The sequence below is a fragment of the Mustela nivalis genome, assembly GCF_964662115.1.
Source record: "Mustela nivalis genome assembly, chromosome: 1".
In the NCBI taxonomy this organism is placed as follows: Eukaryota; Metazoa; Chordata; class Mammalia; order Carnivora; family Mustelidae; genus Mustela; species Mustela nivalis.
In genome coordinates, this window is record NC_139020.1 from 30236805 (window position 1) to 30256890 (window position 20086).

At 36.1% G+C, this 20086-nt stretch overlaps 1 protein-coding gene across 1 annotated transcript in view; it reads left to right on the forward strand.

Annotated features, from left to right (window-relative positions):
- The window catches only part of ROBO2 (roundabout guidance receptor 2), a 594514-nt gene extending 574969 nt beyond the window's left edge, over nt 1-19545 (forward strand). The window contains 5 exon segments of the mRNA XM_082689522.1: nt 4825-4998; nt 11443-11715; nt 13629-13829; nt 15609-16124; nt 16184-19545. Coding sequence (XP_082545648.1) covers nt 4825-4998; nt 11443-11715; nt 13629-13829; nt 15609-15610 — 650 coding nt within the window. The 3' untranslated portion in view covers nt 15611-16124; nt 16184-19545.
- The last annotated feature ends 541 nt before the right edge of the window (nt 19546-20086 follow it).

The following is a 20086-nucleotide window of genomic DNA, read 5'->3' on the forward strand; positions in this document are numbered from 1 at the left end:
TAGGATTTATGGTGAATAACGAGAAACATTAAAGACATTGAATTCAATATGCCTGGTGTTTGCTGAATTTCTACTGGGCACAGCCCCCATAGAAGAAATAGGAAAGTGAGTAAGAGTCCCTCATTTCCAGAATTCCACTGTCTAGAATAAGAAACAGTATGCATACAGTAGCGTATCAGGTGTCTACAAACTATAGTTTGATACGCTACTGTATGCATACTGTTTGAAAAACACAAGTAGAGAAATCGATTCTTCCTAAGGGTTAAAGGTGAGGTGGAATCAAGGTAATAAAAGGGAAATTGATTTGGACTTTCAAGTTGGGCAGTGGTCAGTAGAGTTAATGACAATCCAGAGGTGTGTCGAAGCGACCAGAGATAATGCAGCATATGTGGGGCAGGCAGTGGGACTACAAGGGCTGTAAGAGGGTGTAGGGCTGGAAAGAGAGGCTGGGCTAGATACCGAAGGAGCTCAAATTCTTAACCTTGGACTCCAGATGTGGCATTCGCAAACTGAATGGTTTTGAAGGGAGGAACAAAATTAGGTGTCAAATGAGAAAACTACTTCAGATGACAATGAGAAAGACAGAGGGACCAGAAGGAAATCACCAGGCACCTAAGAATGAAACTGGAGATGAGATAAAGGAGTTGCTTGTTTGGAGAGGGAGTTTCTTCAGAGAGCTGACAAAGATTTAGCTGTAGATGCTCAGCGGACATTTAGAAATACAGAAAACAGGTGTGTAGGAGAGACCAGGACAGAATTTTCACGTATTTCAAAACTCTCCTCAGTTCTAAGGTTTCGTACTCTCCGGTGATCACTGACTGAATCACTTTGATTTTTTTTCTTATCTGTCGTAGCATTATATTGCAAAGCCCACTGCATCATTTCTCCTTTCGTTTTGGGCTGTTGGTCCTTGACTTGTGATCATTAACTCAGAAATGGTTCTCTCAGAGGAGGCTCGGTGACTCCTGTTATCTGGGCTCCCTTGCAGTGGCCTGTGTCAGGGGAATTTGTTTGGAAAGTAAAAAGTACATCTCTGTGCTATTGGCAAATAGAATCAAAACTCTATCTTTCTCTGCTACACTTAACACCCTTTTAACTTCTCAGATTCTTCTAACCCCTTTGGTTTCTGTTTTCTCTCTCTTGAAAGTGCATGAACCCGTGTGATTGCATCCTGGCACCTCAGCCAAAAATACAAATGCTGCATCACACCAATACTCTTATCTGGACTGTTGTCTCTTAAATGCTGGAGAAAAGGGGGGTGGGGAATCTATGGGGGGGGATCTATTTTTAATCTCTTTTTTGTGACTATGTAATTTGTTGATGTAGAAACCATAAATGAGCTTCTTATAAATATTTTTTTTGCCTCTTTTTTTAAAAAGTTAGGCTAGGAAATATGTGACACTTTATTGTGTCATAAATTAATAGTACACGGCTTAAATATTGTAATATTAATTGTATTAAATAATAGATTAAAGTTTCCGTGTGCCTTGGTCTAAGAAAAATATCTGAACTTGTAAATGATGTGCTGAAAAATTAAGAATAAAAGTTATTTCTCAGTATCTTCATGTTTTGCTGCTCTTGACACATAAAAGTACCATTCTTTTCCTCTATCACCATATTGTGTTTTGCAGAAAAATCCATATGAAGGCCAGTTACATCCCTCATAATAGTTAATTTTCTAAAACAAAGATTCATAGTAAAAAGAAACCTGGAGTACTTAAAACAATTAAAAAGCAAAAAAGGCATCCTGAGCTTTGAAATTAATAGAAATTTTTAGAGATACTTTTTTTCTTTGTTCTAAGTCTGTATGCTCTGATACTAGTCATACTTTTTTTTGTTGTTTATACTGTTTGTTGTTATATTTCCTGATTATTTCCATTTGTATTTTAAAACCTCGAAATGATTTTAGCTCCTCCACAGTACACCACTGTATATTGATTGAAAATTATCATTTGAGTCTATTTAAATTCAAAATATATATTCACCCTCTTCCTTCATCTGAAACCTTGATAAGTTTACTTTAAATGACACTATAATTTACTTCAATAAAAGTGTTCTTCTGTGAATTGTGGGGCCGAAGGTATACATAGCCATTCTATTTCAGAAATCGATTATGTAATAATATAAACAATATAAGACTGGAACCATACAAAACATGTTTTGTTTATGCGTTGCAAAGAGGTTTAGGTTTTACTGGGGATTCATTCGCCCGCACTAGGAATGTGGAAACCGTGGAGGAGGCTTGCATGTGGCTGCGGAGGTCAGGATGGAACCAGATTTGCCTCGGGGAGGAGTGAGGAGTTGAGGCAGCCTACTTGTTCCTTAGAGGAGTGTGTGCGAGGAGATGAGCTATCCAGTATGTACCACTCACTAGACAACTACATTTGTTTTTAGGTTCAATGGTAAATGGATGGGGCTCTGCATCTGATGAGGACCGTAACTTTTCTAGTCATAGATCTAGTGTAGGTAGTTCCTCAGATGGCGCCATCTTTGCCAGCGGCAGCTTTGCACAAGCACTGGTGGCAGCAGCAGATAAAGCTGGTTTTAGGCTGGATGGAACCAGCCTTACGAGAACAGGTTGGTAGACTCTGAGTCCACACTCTTTGCATGAGAGAGTCTTGTCCTTTAGACACTGAGCTATTTTTCTCCTGTTCTTCCTCCTCAGTGAGTCTGACTGCAGGGCTTTCTGTAACATGCATGACCACAGTTCGGATCCTCAATTACCAGAACTTTCTCCTCGATGCTACTTTTGCAGAGCCGAGAATAGGCTCCTACTCACCCACTTCTCTCCCGTTCTTTCCCTTCCCCTTCATGGCTCTGTTGATTAATTGGAATCCGCTTTCCTTTTACGTGATAGCCAAGCTGCATCTGGGATGGCCATTAAATTTTCAATAACTCACTCTTGGCCAAATTCTCACACAATCAATAATGGGCCCAGTGATTAAAATTATTCAGCTTTTATCTCCATCACTTTCCTTTGCCCCATTTCTTTCTGCAAATGTGTTTTCTGGGAAGGCTTTCTCAGCATGGGGTGAATGGGTCTATGGCTGCCAGTCTAACCATTCAAATGGCTGATGGTCTTATTAATTGTTGGGCTGTTAAAATTTTAACCCAATAATTTGTTATTTGTTTTAAAGGATGCTAATTAAAGATACACCCACTGCATTTGCCACTAGAGTAAAATGATGACTACATGTGTATGGCTCTTTGGCCTAATCTAATTTGGGTTTCTGAGAGGAATTGAGTACCAATTTCATAATTTTTCATGTATCTGATTCTTTTCCCTAAAAGAAATGTGAGATTCATCCTCATAATAGATCAGTAATTTGTGTTTGTTTGTTTTACTGAAACAAAATAGCTTCGGCTATTGATCCATGCTCTTCTATGGCTGTACTTCTTAAATGCACTTATAAAAAGATTCTAAAATGTGAATTAAATGGAGCTACTTTACAAAACAAACTAATGAAGCCTTAAACATGTTTAAGAAATCTTAATAGTATTCAACTAGTAAAGTGAAGAAAAACGGTTTTGACCCTTCACTAAACTCTCAGGTGATAAAAAGGAGTCTTGGAAATTTTCTTTGAATTATGCCATCAGTATTTCTTTTCAGTATGCATTAGGAATCTTCAAATGATATAAAAAATTTTTTCCAAGCATTGCAGAGGTTTATTTTTCATATGGCATCCGAACTAAAATATGATATATTATATCAAATATAACAGTTATTTGAATTTTCTTGCTTTATAAGGCGTAAGTCAGAAACTTTATGTTGCCTGAGTGCTTTTTGTGGCATAGCTATAAGCACAGCAATGAGAAAGTGCAAGGAAACTAATAAATTAGAAGGCATAAGTGCATTTCTTGCATGTATGCTAATAGCTAATAAAGCATTAAGCAGTATCATGTCACATTGACTTAAGAAAATGTAACTACATATAATAATTTTATGTAAAGGGAAAACATGCACAAGAGAATAGATACATGCACATAAAACAACCCTCACTTACCATAATGAACATTATATTAAAATCATAAGATGTTGAACATTTATTAGCTACCCTTTTCACAAAATAAATTTCCCTGCATATGTACTAAACCTCAAGAAAAGGACGTAACACAATTTCATTTTTCAATGAGAATTTGGAGTCTGCTCAGATACAGTAATATTCATCAGAAAATACCTATTGCACTTTGGATATGCAAGGTGATTTTAACCTGCTATCTATCCTATACTATACACTAATGTTATTGAGTTTCTGTAGAAGAGGTAAAATTCATCGTGTATTTGTATGGGTGGTAAGGTCAGTTTAATATACGTCTCTGAGCAGACCTTTCATGTAGATTTTTCAAATGCAATTACTTCAGGACCTTTTTCTGTGCTCAGAGAGAAATGGTAAGATCCCAAGGATAAAATTTGATTAAGGAAATAAGATAAGTACATAATTTATTTCAGAAGTAACTGCTTTAATTTTAAGAAGTAAAAGCAGCATGAATTTGCATATTACCATGAAAATACCACTAAGATCACCAAGGTTAAATAAAAATATAATCAAGTAATATCAGGTTTTTGGTTGGTGGATTTGTTTTACATCCATTTGCTTGAATCTTTTTCCAGCGGGCAGTGTGTTGGTTACTAAAAATTGGATAAAATAAAAGCAAGAAGGCATATTTTTTTTTTTTAATGGAGATGCACCAGTATTTGGTATCTTTAAATGGCATCTCTAGGCAAGTTTGTAGGTTAGGCTAAGTAAGAGCAGAAATACAAAACAGGCAGAATCACTGCCTTATAACATTCTCTATACCCCATTCCCTTTGTTTTCTTTTTAGGCAAAGCTTTTACCTCCTCTCAAAGACCTCGACCAACCAGCCCATTTTCTACTGACAGTAATACCAGTGCAGCCCTGAGTCAAAGTCAGAGGCCTCGGCCCACTAAAAAACACAAGGGAGGGCGAATGGACCAACAACCAGCCTTGCCTCATCGAAGGGAAGGAATGACAGATGGTAGGTTTGTTTCCTTCTCTCTTGTCTCCTCGCCGAAGAGATGCGCTCTGTGCGAATCATTAACTTAGATTAAAGTAGCAGTGGTAGATTAGGCACTGCCTCATTATGTAACAAGGCAGAAAACCCGGCAATATGGTCTCGCTTAAAGAAAACACCCTCTTTTCTAACAATCTGGAAGGATTTCTGTATTACCACGCCCCAAGAAATGTGTGCCATACCACTTTTCAATGTTGATCTTGCTGCCATTCTGGCATTTTCCATTAATGCTTTTTAATGGACATTCCCCTTTGAGGTTAGGAAAGAAAACGCAGGTAGCACGTGCACTTGCTGTGCATTTCTGATATTAAATTTGGGACATTTCTGACATCAAATTAAGATAACTTCGATGGTATTTCACTTTTGAAAAAGACCATGAAGTGATTTGTAACTTAGCAATTTTTTAGTTTCATGAATTTCAGGACTAAAAGCATACTACAGATCATCTGGTAGATGGGTCAGCAAGCTTTTCTGTAAAAGTCCGGAGAGTAAATATTTTTTGTTTTACCTGGCCATACAGTCTCTGTCACAGATACTCAACGCTGCCATTGTAGTGTGAGTGTAGCTATAGGAAAAAAAAGAAGAATGCGTGTGACTGATTTCCAATAAAACCTCGTTGATAAACAGACAGTGGCTGAATTTGGCCCATGGACCCTAGTCTGCTGATTTATTTCAATTCTTGTATTTGTGTATAACTTTCAGTCTTTGAGTACTTGCTTAAACACTGCTAGTTTCAAGAAGCACATTATTGAGCAATGTCCTTGTTCAATACAGAGTAGTTCATCTCTTTAAAGCGGGATCTATTTCCTGTACGTTCAACTGAATTCTCATACATTTAAAAATAGGAATACAAATATTTATCCTGATGTTTTATTCTATTAATACCTATGATTTATGTATAATGCCCAAAACCAAAGGTATATTTCTTCCGCTTCTCAGCACTATCCCCTCTAGACATACAAACTTTAATCTGAGATAGTTCTACTAAATACCAAAAGGGTGAACCTACCCAAGCTTCACATTAGAACCATCTACAGAGCTCTTAAATTATCCCCTGGGGATTGTGGAGTTTTGTTTGTTTGTTTGTTTCTTGTTGTTGTTGTTATTTATTTATTTCTTAGAGAAAGAAAGGGAGAGCACAGAGGTAGAGGGTGAAACAGACTTTCGCTGAGCAGAGAGCTTCATGCGGAGATGTGGGGATAGATCCCAGGACCCTGAGATCATGACCTGAGCTGAAGGCAGACACTTAACCGACTGAGGCACCCAGGCACTCCCTGGGGATTGTGATTTCATTGTTCAGGGTGAAAACCAATTATGGATATTTTTAAAGCTCCACAAATGAATCTAATGAGAAGCTATGATGGTGTCCTTAACATTCATTTCAGTCTCTTAGGCTTATCATTATAAGACAGAATGAGGCTTAGTTGGAAAAGTACTTACTCTTTATTGGTTCGGCTGAAGGGTCTGTATCTCGTAGCCATCTCTGTGCTTTCTGTTGTCATTTTGTAATGTAGGGCAGACTTAAAAAGTCAACCATAACTTGTTCTAAAAGCTTTCAGGTTTACTTATCTTTCCTGCTACCTTGTTTTCATTGGGGAGTATTTCTGTGGAATTTGAGAATAAGGGTGAACTCAGGATCTTGATTCCTTTATAAACCAATATCCTGTGGTGAACAAAAATGCTCACCACTTCCTTTCTGCCTCAGATGATCTGAAGATTAGTTCAGTCAGTAGTGTTGGTCTTATTCCCTCTAGATAAAAAAGACCACCCCCATTGATATGGTAGTTATAAAACTCAGAATTAACAATTTTGTATAGTTTTCCTGCTATCAATGTCATGGAAAGAGAAAAGAATTTTTTTTTTCTGAAATGTAAGAAGATAATATACAGACTATCCAGAAGACAAAAAATATAAACCAAAAAGATAGTGCTCCTTTTCTTACTAAAATACTGTTCTTGCAAGTTTTCTCAGAATGTCTAGTTCAAATAAGCTGCTTCCTACTTTAAAATATGATCAATTTATTGCTTATATTTCTAAACAACAGACAGGTCCCTAACTCTTAAAGTTGCCACCATTTCAAAAGGAGGTTATGGATTATGTATTGTTTGTAGAAATATTTTGGAAGCAATAATATTGCAAGGGAAATTTTGGCTCCCATGTCTTCCCAAGTTTATGATCCAATGATGTTCCAGTTATGACATGAGGACATCTATTATGGATGGCAGTCTGGAGATCATCCTTAAGCATGTTGTTATTTTATAGTAAATGTGTGTGTCCTAGATTTGTATGGTATGAATCCATGCATCAGTAATAATTTTACAATATTTGTATGTAAAATCAAACTGTTCTTTTAGGGAAGGCTGCTGTTGATTAGCACTTAGTGCCTAGACATTTCTACACTTAAACTTTTGCTTGATACATTCCGAAATTGTGTTTGGTGAGTAAATTAATCGGTAATTACTGGAAGCTGCCATACCAAACCACTGCTGTCCCTCAATGGCTTAGTACAGCAAGTTTGTTCCTCATGGTTACAATAATTTATAATAATTTATAAAGGTCAGGTGGATCTCCTCTAAGTAGTCATATAAGGATGTATGCTTTTTCAATATTGGGATGCCATCATTTTTAATGTGAGACATTTGTGGCTTCTGAGTGAGGGGAAGACAAAATATGGGTGATCACTTGGGAGACTCTATGTGGCATATATCACTTCTCATTTCCTTGACAAGAGCATGGGCACATGACCTCAGACTACTTACTAGATGGGAAAGTAGTGTTTTCTTGTGTCTAGTAAGAGGAATCGGGAACAGTGAAAAACATCAGCCTCTGTCTCAAAGGCAATGCAAAAACCACCACACACATCAAGGAGTCTTCTTCTCCCTTGAATAAAGACTCTCCTAAGCAGGCATTGTTCAGTCCAAATCTTCTATTCCATTTGCATAAGCTAAAGAATACCCTTTGATAGCAATACACTGACAAGTGCTGAAGAAAGAAGGCAGAGAAAGTAATTTTCTGTCCATCAACTTCCCCCCCACCATAGCATTTCCTTCTAGTCTGTTCTCCCCTCATTCCTATGTCCTAATTAGTGAAGGGAGTCTTTGCTCTCCACAGACTACCTTGGCCACACTCCAGATCTGCTACAAACTAACCTATACCATTCAGCAAATTTCTTTATTCATTAATCAATTTATTCTCATACCAAATGATAGGCTGGAAACCAGCGGGCAAAATCCCCTGCTTTTCTGGAGCTTGCATTCTATTGAGGGAAGATAAAGACCAATGCAAATATATAAGGGAAAGTAAAAGTATATAAGATGGTGGCAAATATCATGGAGGAAAAAAACATAGGAAGGAAGTAGAGAAATACCAGGATTGGGGAGGGGGTCACCTCTCTTTTAAGTAGAGTCTCAGGGAAGGCTTGACTAAGTAGATGACAGTACAGAAGACTGGAAGATTAAAAGGGAAAGAGCAATGCTGGTATCAAGGAGAGGTCACACCAGGTCAAGGGAACAGCAAGTGGAAGCCTGAAGCTTTTTTGCTGAAAAGTAAGAGAAGCAGTGTGACCAAGGCAGAGAGAAAAACAGAATAGAATATGAAGTTAGACCAGTCAGTGAGGGCGTTTGTAGGGTCTTAAGCTTCTGTAAGGACATTGGCTCTTACTTTGAATCGGATACCATTGAAGCGGGGTGTGTGTGTGTGTTTAAGGTGGAGGAGTAACATGATTTTACTTCTGCTTCTATTTAAAAAAAAAAAAAAAACATTGTAGCTGTTATGTCAAGATAGACTAAATGTGCTTTTCTGTGTGGAAGCCCAGAAACCACTTAAGAGGTTGTAGAATTCAACCAGGGAAGCAATGTAGAAGTTCTTCCCGAGGTAGCATCAGTGGAAGCAAGGAGAAGAATTGAATTCTGGCTATAGGTTGGCAGAGCCAACAGGATTTGTTCGTGAAATTAACTCAGGCTATAAAGCAAGAAAGTCAAGGATTACTCCAAAGTCTTGGTCAACTTGTAGAATGCAGTTGCTACTAATTGAGATGATGGACGTTACCGAAGAAGCATATCTTGTAGAGGAAGGTCCAGAACTCAGTTTAGATATGTGAAATTTTAGATCCTTTCTAAACATCTAAGTTGAACTCCTCAGTATGGATTTAGTGATGTGAGCCTGGAGTTCATAGAAGGAGAGATCCCAGCTGAAGGTATCTGATTTCTTTTTGCTTTTTTTTTTTTTCTTTAAACCTGAAAAAGACAATAAAAATGGTACATATTTAATTGGACTGTTGTGTACCTGACAATAGGTAATCCTCAGTAGACCAGTAAGAGACTCTTTAGTGAATTGATTTACTTGAAATGAATCAACTTGGAAATGAATAATAAATTTAAGTGAACATATTTGATTACTTTTATTTTTGCCACAGTCATTTTTAATTTTATCTTTTTTTCCAATTTGTTTATTTCAATGTGCATGTCATGTTCTTTCTTCTTAGAATATACAAACTCCAAGTAAATTACTTAATTATATAGCTATATGATTTCAGGTTAAATTAAACAGTAATCAGGATTTTGGCTAGCATACGTAGATGCCATTTTGGCCATTTTAAAGATGAAGCTGCTTTGATGGAGAATGAAAATCAATGACCAGATAGTTATTTTGAAAGCAAATGTCATAATTCCTGCCCTTCCCACTACTGGCAGTCTTAAGTCCAAACACTCAAGTGAAACAATTACCTTACATTTACAATAATGCCTACCGAAGGAATTCAGTTTTGAATATAAAGGAAACATAAACTCATTGCTGGATTATTCTACAAACAGATATCACAATATTGGATTAGCTCTTCATTTTGGAAGAAATGTTCCAAATGCAACTTTATTCTCCCAGATGGAAACACTGTTCCCTTCAATAATTAGTAATTCATAATCTAACAAGAGGACATACATAAGAACTGGGAATGCTGCTTCAGCGTGGGAACTCCCAAAGCAGATGCGGAGGAGAGTATTATTGTCAATTCAGTGGAGGACAATATCATTTTTCTCATTATGAGAGAGTATAAAGTTTCTTAGCAAAGTCTTTAAAAAGAACAATTTAGCCTTCCTTAAGGAAGCTATCTTTTGTTCACAAGAAATTCATGCTTTTTCCTTTTGAATTTCACAAACAGTATTATTAGAAGTAAGAGCACTAATACAACAACAGCACAGGAAATAATGGATGAAGATTATATGCAATAGCCCCCATTGATAATAGATATATGTAGTGCATATGATATTTTATTTCATGAACGACTAATGTAATCACTGATATTCTAAGGATGAACAGAGAAGTTTGCAATAGTATGCCAGAAAAATTAGAAGGTAATAATCCAAAAGAATGTTAAGAATGTTCAGGAGACTTCAAAATCTTTAACAAAGTAATTTTAGAGCTAGTATAATGGTACAAATCATATTATAGAACTAGTAGAATTCTTAAAGAAAGATGAAAGAAGAGACTAAGATCACAGTTGAAAATAATCCAAATATAAAGATATCATGATCTGCACAGTTAATGAAAGGAAAATGAAAAATTAGCTGCACATTTGAACTTTTGATTTTTTCATATCTTATATTTAATTTAAAGAGCTTTTTTGCAAAGTTATCTATTCTACCACATCTCAAATTTTTATGATACATTGTCTATTCTAGCACCATGAAGCATATTCTATCTGTACTCTGAACATTGGTTATTAGTTATTAAAATTAATGCATTGGAAGATTATAATGTATTAGTTGTAACTCATTAGCTAACTCATGAAACGAACAGCCAGAATTGGTTTGTCAGGCAGAATGTTAATTGCATTTAATAAATGTTAGCTTAACCCCTTGACTGTTGCTAAATGTACCACATACATGGGTAAAGGCAGTCATATGTTGCATATGATTCGGCATATAGTTCTTAATTTCCCGAGGGCAACATTTCCTATGGAGAGTGGCAGGGCAGCCTTTATTCTTCCCAGGGCCTTTTACTAACACAGCTGCTAGAATGTCTAGTCATTTTTGTGTCATGATATGTCTACTTTGGGGAGTTGGAGTGGACAATGAAGAAAATATGGAGAACACATAAATTGTATTTTGTACCTTGAACATTAGCCTCAATGTGCAATTGAAAACACTTTCTACATATTATAATTGAAATCAGTCGATTTTGTTTCAAAGACACTATGATCCAATGGTAGCAAAGAGATCAATAATATGCATTTTAGACAGAAATAACTGACCTTTGCCCTCCCTGTAACCCTCCCTTCCCCCCCCTCCCCCCAGATTTCTTTTGCATGAGTGAGACTTTTAGGAGGGCACGGGTTTTTTTCTTCATCTTGAATTAAAACCTGTATTTTTCATTAAATTTTAGTCCATTCTAAACATTATTCACAATTTTTAGATCTTCCACCACCACCAGATCCCCCTCCAGGTCAGGGTTTAAGGCAGCAAATAGGCCTGAACCAGCATGCTGGTAACGTGGAAAACTCAACAGAGAGAAAAGGAAGCTCTCTGGAAACACCACCAGCATCCAGCTTAGAAGACACAAAGAGCTCACTGGATTGTCCAGCTAGAACATCCCTAGAGTGGCAGCGACAAACCCAAGAATGGATAAACTCCACAGAACGCCAAGAAGATATACGGAAAGCCCTACACAAACAAAGTGTTGGACCAGGTGTGTTCTGCACAGTCCCAAGAAAGTGTGGACTTTTACCTTTTGTTTTCCTACCAGGTATTTTAGAAATGGCAGTTGTTTAAGCGCATCGGAAAAAAGTTTGCCTTGAATCACTGAAAAGTTGGGATTCCTCAGCAAAGTTCACCAACATACACCTTAAGGCTGATTCCCATGGGGATTGTTCCTCAAGTTAACCTTGCGTATGGGTCTTTGAGCTCAAGAGATTTCACCTGTATTATTCAAGAAACAATTTGATATTTTTGCCTCCTAATGTTTATACTGAAATGCTTTTAAGACCTCTAAATTTCATCTTAACGTCCATTTAATCCCTGCCTTCAAGCACTTTCATTTTGACTGAAGTAACTAGTCATTTTGAAAAGAGAACTCACTTCAGTTAAATCGTTGAACTCATTGAAATAACAAAGTTGCACATAAATGTATGTAAATATCTAAGGATAGAAAAGGTTAAACTGGGCCTGTGCTTTCTCCAACTGGTTAAATTTAGTTGATTGTTAACAGTTCATTGGGAAATATTCTTGTTTATAAATCGAGCTTCTGGAACTGTCACAAAATAAAAGTCATCACTTGTGGTTGGATTTTATTTTGGGAGGGGTAGTGGTTGTTGGAGCCTATTATAGAAATACATTTTCTGGAACATTTCTTCTCATATCAGGATTCATTTTCATTCATATACACAAACACACACAGCACAACATTTGAAAGTTTCTTTACACATTTGTTTTTTTAATTTGGACTCAGTCATTTGTAGATATGCCCTCTACCCAGGCATTTTCAATAATTATATGAAGTCACAACTTGGTACTTAAGATTTTAGAAAATGTAATGTTTATAAGAGCCAAGATATGTCAATTTTAAGACCTAGATTTAGTGAAACACTTAGGAAGTTTACATCGTTCATGTTGTGAAAGAAAAGTCATGTGATTCTTGAGATTTCATAAAGACCATTTAAGGAGAGAAATAGTCATCACAGTAATAATAGCCCATATCTAGAAAGAAAGAGAAAAATAGAAAGGTAGGGAGAAAGAAGAAGAAAAAAGGAAAGTAAAAAAGAAAAAAATGTTTTAAAATATTAGTTACTTAATAATACACCTTGTGTTATTTGTAGGATTGATACCTAAAATGTGTTTTCATTTATTATTTAGTTATGAAACTGTGTATTTCTCTTTTTCTTTTAAGGAAATACACCATCTGTAAAATAATGTGTTTCTATCCCCAGAAACAACAGAAATTTAGGAAGCTTTGTCAACTCATATATAGTTCTTTATCTAAATTGATTGAGAAAATGTTGCTATAATTTCGAGTGAAACAAAAACCATGTTTCTTCAATATTTTTGAAAAATTTAATTGGTGCCTCACTGAAGTCCAGAAATTATATTCATAAAAATGCTTTTGTTAAATAATATGGTTCATGGTATTCAGCTCCCTTTTATTAATGAATTTAAATTTTGCAAATGATATGTAACATTGTATTTTTATCCCCAAGTTTATTTTTTTAAGATTTTATTTATTTGGGAGAGAGAAAGAGAACATGAACAAGGAGGCAGGAGCAGAGGGAGAGGGAGAAGGATACTCCCCACTGAGCAGGGAGCCCAACAAGGGGGTCCATCCTAGGTCCCTGAGATCATGACCTGAGCAGAAGGCTAATGCTTAACAACTGAGCCACCCAGGCACCCCATCCCCAAATTTCCTTTTAATTTAATCCTGTTTCAGTTCCTATTATCAGAAACGTTGTTTGCACATGGAAATTTTTTAATATCCAGGCTTATTGAACCTCTTATTTTTAATTTTACTGAAGAGTGAAATCATAAACTAGCCCACCTTGAACTTAATGTTTAAAGTTTGTTTGGCTTCCATGTTGCTGTTCAGCTTAGCACTTTGTACTTCTTTTTCAGAGGAGACATTGGTGCCATACAGCAAGCCCAGTTTCCCATCTCCAGGAGGTCACAGCTCGTCAGGAACAGCGTCTTCTAAAGGATCCACTGGACCAAGGAAAGCCGAGGTGTTGAGGGGAAATCATCAGCGCAATGCCAGCGACCTTCTTGACATAGGATATATGGGCTCGAATAGTCAAGGACAGTTTACAGGTGAATTATGTAAGTGCTTTAGGACCATTCAAAGACACTGGTGATTCAGAACAAATAGTGGGTTAATAATGTAGGGGAGAAAAAAGTTTCCTTGACCCTCTTAGGGTCCCTGGCTGGGTCTGAGAATTAAACTGATAAACAGAGATTAACAGGAGAAAAGTCTGCAAATTTTATCGAATTTTTACATGCCCACGGGTGACTTCAGAAGAGCATGTAGACTGAAAGAAGTGACAGAGCAGAAAGCTTTTATATCTTTTAGACAAAGAAACCATAAATTTGTGAAGATTTTATGATACCGAGGGGTTTGGTATAGAGGAGAAGTCAAGGGTAAAGAAGTAACTGGGAAGATAAGGGTTAGTTTAACAAGGTTTGTTTGCACAGATTCCTCGGCCCTATAACTCCCTGTCTCTGGGAATAAGAATGTCTTCCTTCCTCTGGTAGAGGGAGGGTAACTTTCACATGGGAGTTTTATGGTCTGTTTCAGAGAAGAAGATCAAGGTGGGGAGGAGAGAGGTCAGAGTGACCTTCCTCCCTTTGTTGGTTTTTCAGACTCCTTCAGCTTTCAATATTCCATATGCCAAGATGTCGTGTTTTGGGGTAGCATGTCCTGAACCTCATCAATAACATTGGGACAATAAACAAATTTCAGAATTGTAGAAATCATGCTTTACTAAGAGAAAAAAATTGATTACGATTTTTGGAAATAGAGCATGGCTATTTACAGCCATCTATTAAATGAATATTTCTTCTATTCCAAGTCTGATTTACACGATACAAAATTTGCCTATATTTAGGCAATTAATCTTAATATTTATAAGTTAATTAAGAACAGTCCACTTTGCAGTTTTCTTTGCCTTTTAAAGAACCTTAGGAATTCCTCGTTCCCTAGTTGCTCTTCATTTATTATTATAATTTTTTTTAGATTTAGACAGTCGACCTTGTAAAGTTGATATTTTATTACAATAACATATTTTATAAATAAATTTCTTTTTGAATAATGATCCAACATTGATATAACTATCTATAAAATAAAATAATCTTTTTAAAGATTATTTATTATCTTACTCTATAAAAATCTATAATTTATATAATCTATAAAAATAAAATAATCTATAAAAATAAAATACCAGACAACAGAGAAAGAGAGCATGTCACAGTCACAGGAAGAAGCTCTGAATTCTGTGTGTTAATTTTTTTTTTCGTAAAATTTACCAATTCTTCTCTCCAATGTCAGAATTATACTTGTTAAATAGTTTCAGCTGCTTATTTGAATTCATATTAAAAGCACTGATGAAGGAATATCCCTGGATTCCAGTCTTCTCAACCCAGCGCAAGTCAGCTACCTTCCCAATCTCTCTACTTCCTGATTTTAAAAAAATGGCATTACTATTATGCTTCTATCACAGACTGGGGGATGCCATGAAATAATGAAAAATAAAAGTTCTTTCAAACTGTGAAGTTCTTTATTGACTAGACTTCACATTTTTAAGATACGTTTATAATTCTTAATTTGATTCATGACTGCTTGGATTTTGCTTTGACTTCCATTTTAGTGTAACTGTAAACTCACAGGGACGTGCAGGGAGAGTGCTATGTGAATTTTAAATCTCCAAATTTACAATGTTTCTTTCTTTCCCTTCCCATCACTACCTTTACACACTCGCAAAACCCATCTGGTGGTGTTATTTTCATTTATTATCTATTCACGTGGCTTTTTGTCATGTTGGTCAGTTGGAAAGACTACCTAATGTCAATGCAAACTTACCTCTGATTTTTATCTCTTTGTAGAGTAACTGAGAGGAGACATGCAAAGCTGCTCTGAAGGACCACCAGGTCTGAACTCATGGAAGTGATGACACTAAACAGTGCAATGAACAATTTCTTTATTTATGTACTATTAAAAGAACTGTAAATGCAATGTAAAGACACACAGCCACACATATCCCACAGATATTTTACTTGTGTTCTTCTCTTAAGTACACCACCCACCTTAATTCTTTCTTGTCAGGAGTATATACAAAAGAAAGAAAACAAAACTCGCCCTCCAGGAAGAAAAGGATTTTCCTCTGTATATAATTTCTTTCGTGCATTGCTATGCAAGCTCCCTCTTTTTAGCTCTGTTCATACTATTGTCTGTTTTTATTGGTCTGTTGTACTATATGTGAATTAATAGGCTGTGGTGCCATATATTAACTTTTAATTGTGTAACTTTTATGTTTAAATTTTGCACTGCAATTTTATTTGGTGATAAGCACAAATCTCTACTCCTCGTGACATGAAGAACAGGACTGAATGTGAAGGGAGGTTCTGTACTGTAAGCTAGGCTGGGTGCGCCGGTTGGAACCAATCACGCTCGAGGGGAGGTTCTGTACTGTAAGCTAGGCTGGGTGCGCCGGTTGGAACCAATCACGCTCGAGGGTTTGCAGTTGGGGTGTAGGAATAGAAAGATGCAAGGGAACAGTGGTGTTGGCAAAGTCTTCTTTAAATATCAGGGACTGAGTCAAAAAGAAAAGCAGAAGGGTGGCTTTTACTATTGACAAAAAAGCAGGGGTGAAAGAAGGACATTTAAGTCTTCAGGCTAAATAGCAAAGATGTACTAAGCTTGCTTTAAAAAAAAAAAAAAAAGGAAATTAAGGTTATATGTAGAATCAACTTAACCTGTTGTTGTAATTGACCTGTCTGAGAATTATAACAAGCAGAAGGAAATTAAGGTGTTTCACAAGAGCTGTGTTTATATTACAGTTTTTTAAAAAAGCATTTTCTGAATTACCATAATTAATCTCTCCAACTCATTAAGTCAGACTATAATATGAAGTTCCCCAAGGAAACAAACAAAATGAACTCTAGAATATCTAGCAAATAGTTAAAGAGGCAATTTATTATTAGGACATACTCGGGCTGCTTCCAAATGCAAAAACTCTATTGCAATATCTCGTTTCATCTTTCTAATACATGTACAGTACACACTAGAGGATAGAGCTGCATCACTTAAATTTATGACTTTGGAAAAATAATGCAGTCTATAGACAATTTTGTGTTTTATTTGGTTAAGAAGTGAATTTTATGCCACAAATGTATCGCCAAATTGTAAGTGCTTACAAGGCAGTGCTCAGAGTATGTTCAGTTCACAGTAAGTAGATTTATTGGAATAAACATTTTATGGTACATTCTCAGAAATTGGCTACCAACTAAAAGATGTTTGACCCACTTTGAATGAGTAAATTGAAAACGAAAATTTAAAAGGAGAAAAATGCATGTTTATACACTTTTTAAATAAAACCAAACCTCGTTAAGTGGACATTAATAACAGTGTCCTGCCTCATTTGTTCCCACGACTTTGAGAACAAGAAATTCCTGAACATCAGTCATGTATGGTCAAAAGGAATATGACTTTGGAATATATGTCAGCCTCTGTTCGTGTATAGTCGATCAGTCAAGTAGAAGAGAACTTCCCTGAAATTCCCACTTGTGACATTTTTTCCATCTGCCGCCTCCACAACTGTAAATTCTATTTCTAGTTATACTTTCTCATGTTTTTCCTATGATGTATTCAGTAGTTGGTACTTTGAAAAATGTTCGATGTGATTATTAGAATCAATTCTAATAGGGGACCCACTTGAATGACAATTCATATTCCCATGCATTCTTGGCTCAATCTCCAATTCTGTATCATATTATTATAGCAAAGGGATAACATAATTCATTTTCTCTATCTTTTTTGTTCCCTGAGACTGCATCAACACAGGCAAGAGTGGAGGAATGTAATGTTTTTTATGGGCCCCAACCTCTTTTGGGGCCATGTAGCTCATTTCTTGGCCGAAGAGAAAAAAAATATTCTGAGACACACTTATTAAATGCGTTATCAACTTCCTACCACCAGTGCCTGAATTTTAATGCAGTTTGATTTCTCTGGGTCAGATTGTCTAGGGAAGGTGAAAAGTTCCTGTGAAGAATGACTACCTACTATTCACAACTGTAGGATGTGAGGAATTTAATTTTGATTTATGCAGCTCCCTACTTCGCCTCTTTCTATTTAAAAGCAAAGTTTTGTTCATTTGTGATCCCTCTTTAGGCTTCTCTGTAACCCACTTTAGATTAAAACTTTCATTAATCACATTTATTACACACAGATGCCGATCCCTAATGTGACAAATAAACCAAGACTTCAGTGTAGAGTATGGGTATGACAGTGACTTCTGGAATAATGCAGGACATAGCATCAGACCTTCCTGATTATTTTCAGTGTATAAAACATAACCATTTGGGTTAGATGTTGGCAGTACAGACCTTATGGTTATGTGGAATGTTCTTCTAGAACATTCCACGTTCCCTGTTAAGTCTAGTTTTGTATGTAATTTGCTTAGTAAAATGTTGCTCCCAATATATCATCCGCACACAGATACAGAGCAATATAAAAATGCTGTGGCTATCCAAATGAATTCAGGAATCCTATCCAAAAATCAAGAGCTTTTGTCAACTTACTATAAGTAAAAAGCTTCTAATCAGTATGTCAGAATATTAGTAGAAGAATACAAACATGTACAAGACCTCCCATAATTTTTTTCATCTTATAGCCCATTGAATGAATGTGAATCACTGAGCTCAGTCTTCTGCAGGTCTGCACAAGGTCTGCATGACTTGTCAGAAGGAAATCCGGGTGGGGGAGAATGCAAACTCATCTTGCACTCACAGGCCATGCTACTGCGCACTCAAGCCCCAAACAACACAGCTCCATTCTTAACATGCTACGTCTCCACTGGGGAAAAGCCAAGCAGCGCCCCAACTCAGGTATGCCTCGAGTGTGCAGGTAGAGTCAGCCTCTTTCCAGACCTTTTTCATACCATATTTTAAGTGGGATAGTACAGGGGCTTGAAAACAATGGATTCCTTCACAGGATTTGAATCCAGTTCAGGGGAGCATATAGGAAAATCAAGACCAACATTGAAGGTGTCCTACAACCAAAGGGAAGTAAAACATTGCAAGTATGCTTGTTCTAAATAACAAAGACAGATAAAATGGTGGTGTATGTCACAGCTTAAGGCTCTGGGTATTTAAATATTTAAATATATCTTCAATGGGATTCAAGTTGAAAGTCTGTATGAGCTCAGGTAGAACACCTCCAAATTTCTATTCAACAAATTTATGGAATTGTCCGTTTACAACTTAATTACATGAATACCAGTGAGCTCTAAACTGTGATTTATCTTCACCACTGGAAAGTGATTGTGTGTCAGTATTAAAGATATGAAGAACCATGACATTCCCTGATTTGTACATCTACTTCTGTACATTGTATTTATAAAGTTACATGATGAGAATTGGTGTAAAGCAACGTCTTTCCACATTATCTTAGAGATGAGGTTACTTTTATTTTGCTTCTCTACAATGTGTACCTTCAAATGAAACCCCCATACCTTTTTTTCACTGAAGTTCAATTTACTAATTTTTCTTATCTCATCGTTTTCAAAAGCATTTATTGTGACTTTAAAGTGTTGCAAGATAAGGGATTTTGTGGCCGTGGGTAGACTTTTTATACTTTGTTTTATAGATGGACTTTTTTTTAACTAGTCTGTTAAGTCATCAAACAGCGTCCAAAATCTTAATGTGTTTCATTTGATGTTATTAGATCAGAAAAGAAATTGGCATAAAATTGGTTAATAGTATTGTCAAAGAATTGTGTATTGTGTACTCACTGGGAAAAAATAAAATATATTCACATTTCAAATTTGTAAAAAAGCCATTTATGTAAAACAGACTTGCCTGTAGAAAAATCAAACACAGACCATTCTCTCACTTTTTTAACTCTACATTAATATTTTGTGACCAAATGCATGATCCAATTATCTCCTTTGGTAATGGGTTGGGTGGTGGTAACTAGAAATTGACTTACAGTAGTGACTAAACTGCTGACACTGATGGAGAATATAAAAAGTATTTGAAATTATAGATTCCCCTCTATAGGCCCTGGTCTCCAGATCTGATCTCCCCCACCCCATAAAGACTTTCAGGTAGATAGAATATAAACTTCTCATCTATGAAATTACCTTCAGAAATGATTCTTTCAATATAAATAAGTATGAGAATTGGAAGAAAGTGGATATTTCTTAATTGCCTTAGAATAGCTAATGATAACTTTTTCTAAGATGATGGATGTTGAAAAGTTGTATTAGGGACTGGGTAGAAAAGAGAAATTCCCTATTTTATTGTACTTCATGAATATTTCATTCTTTTTCACTAAGTACAATTACAGGATCAAATTATTTCTA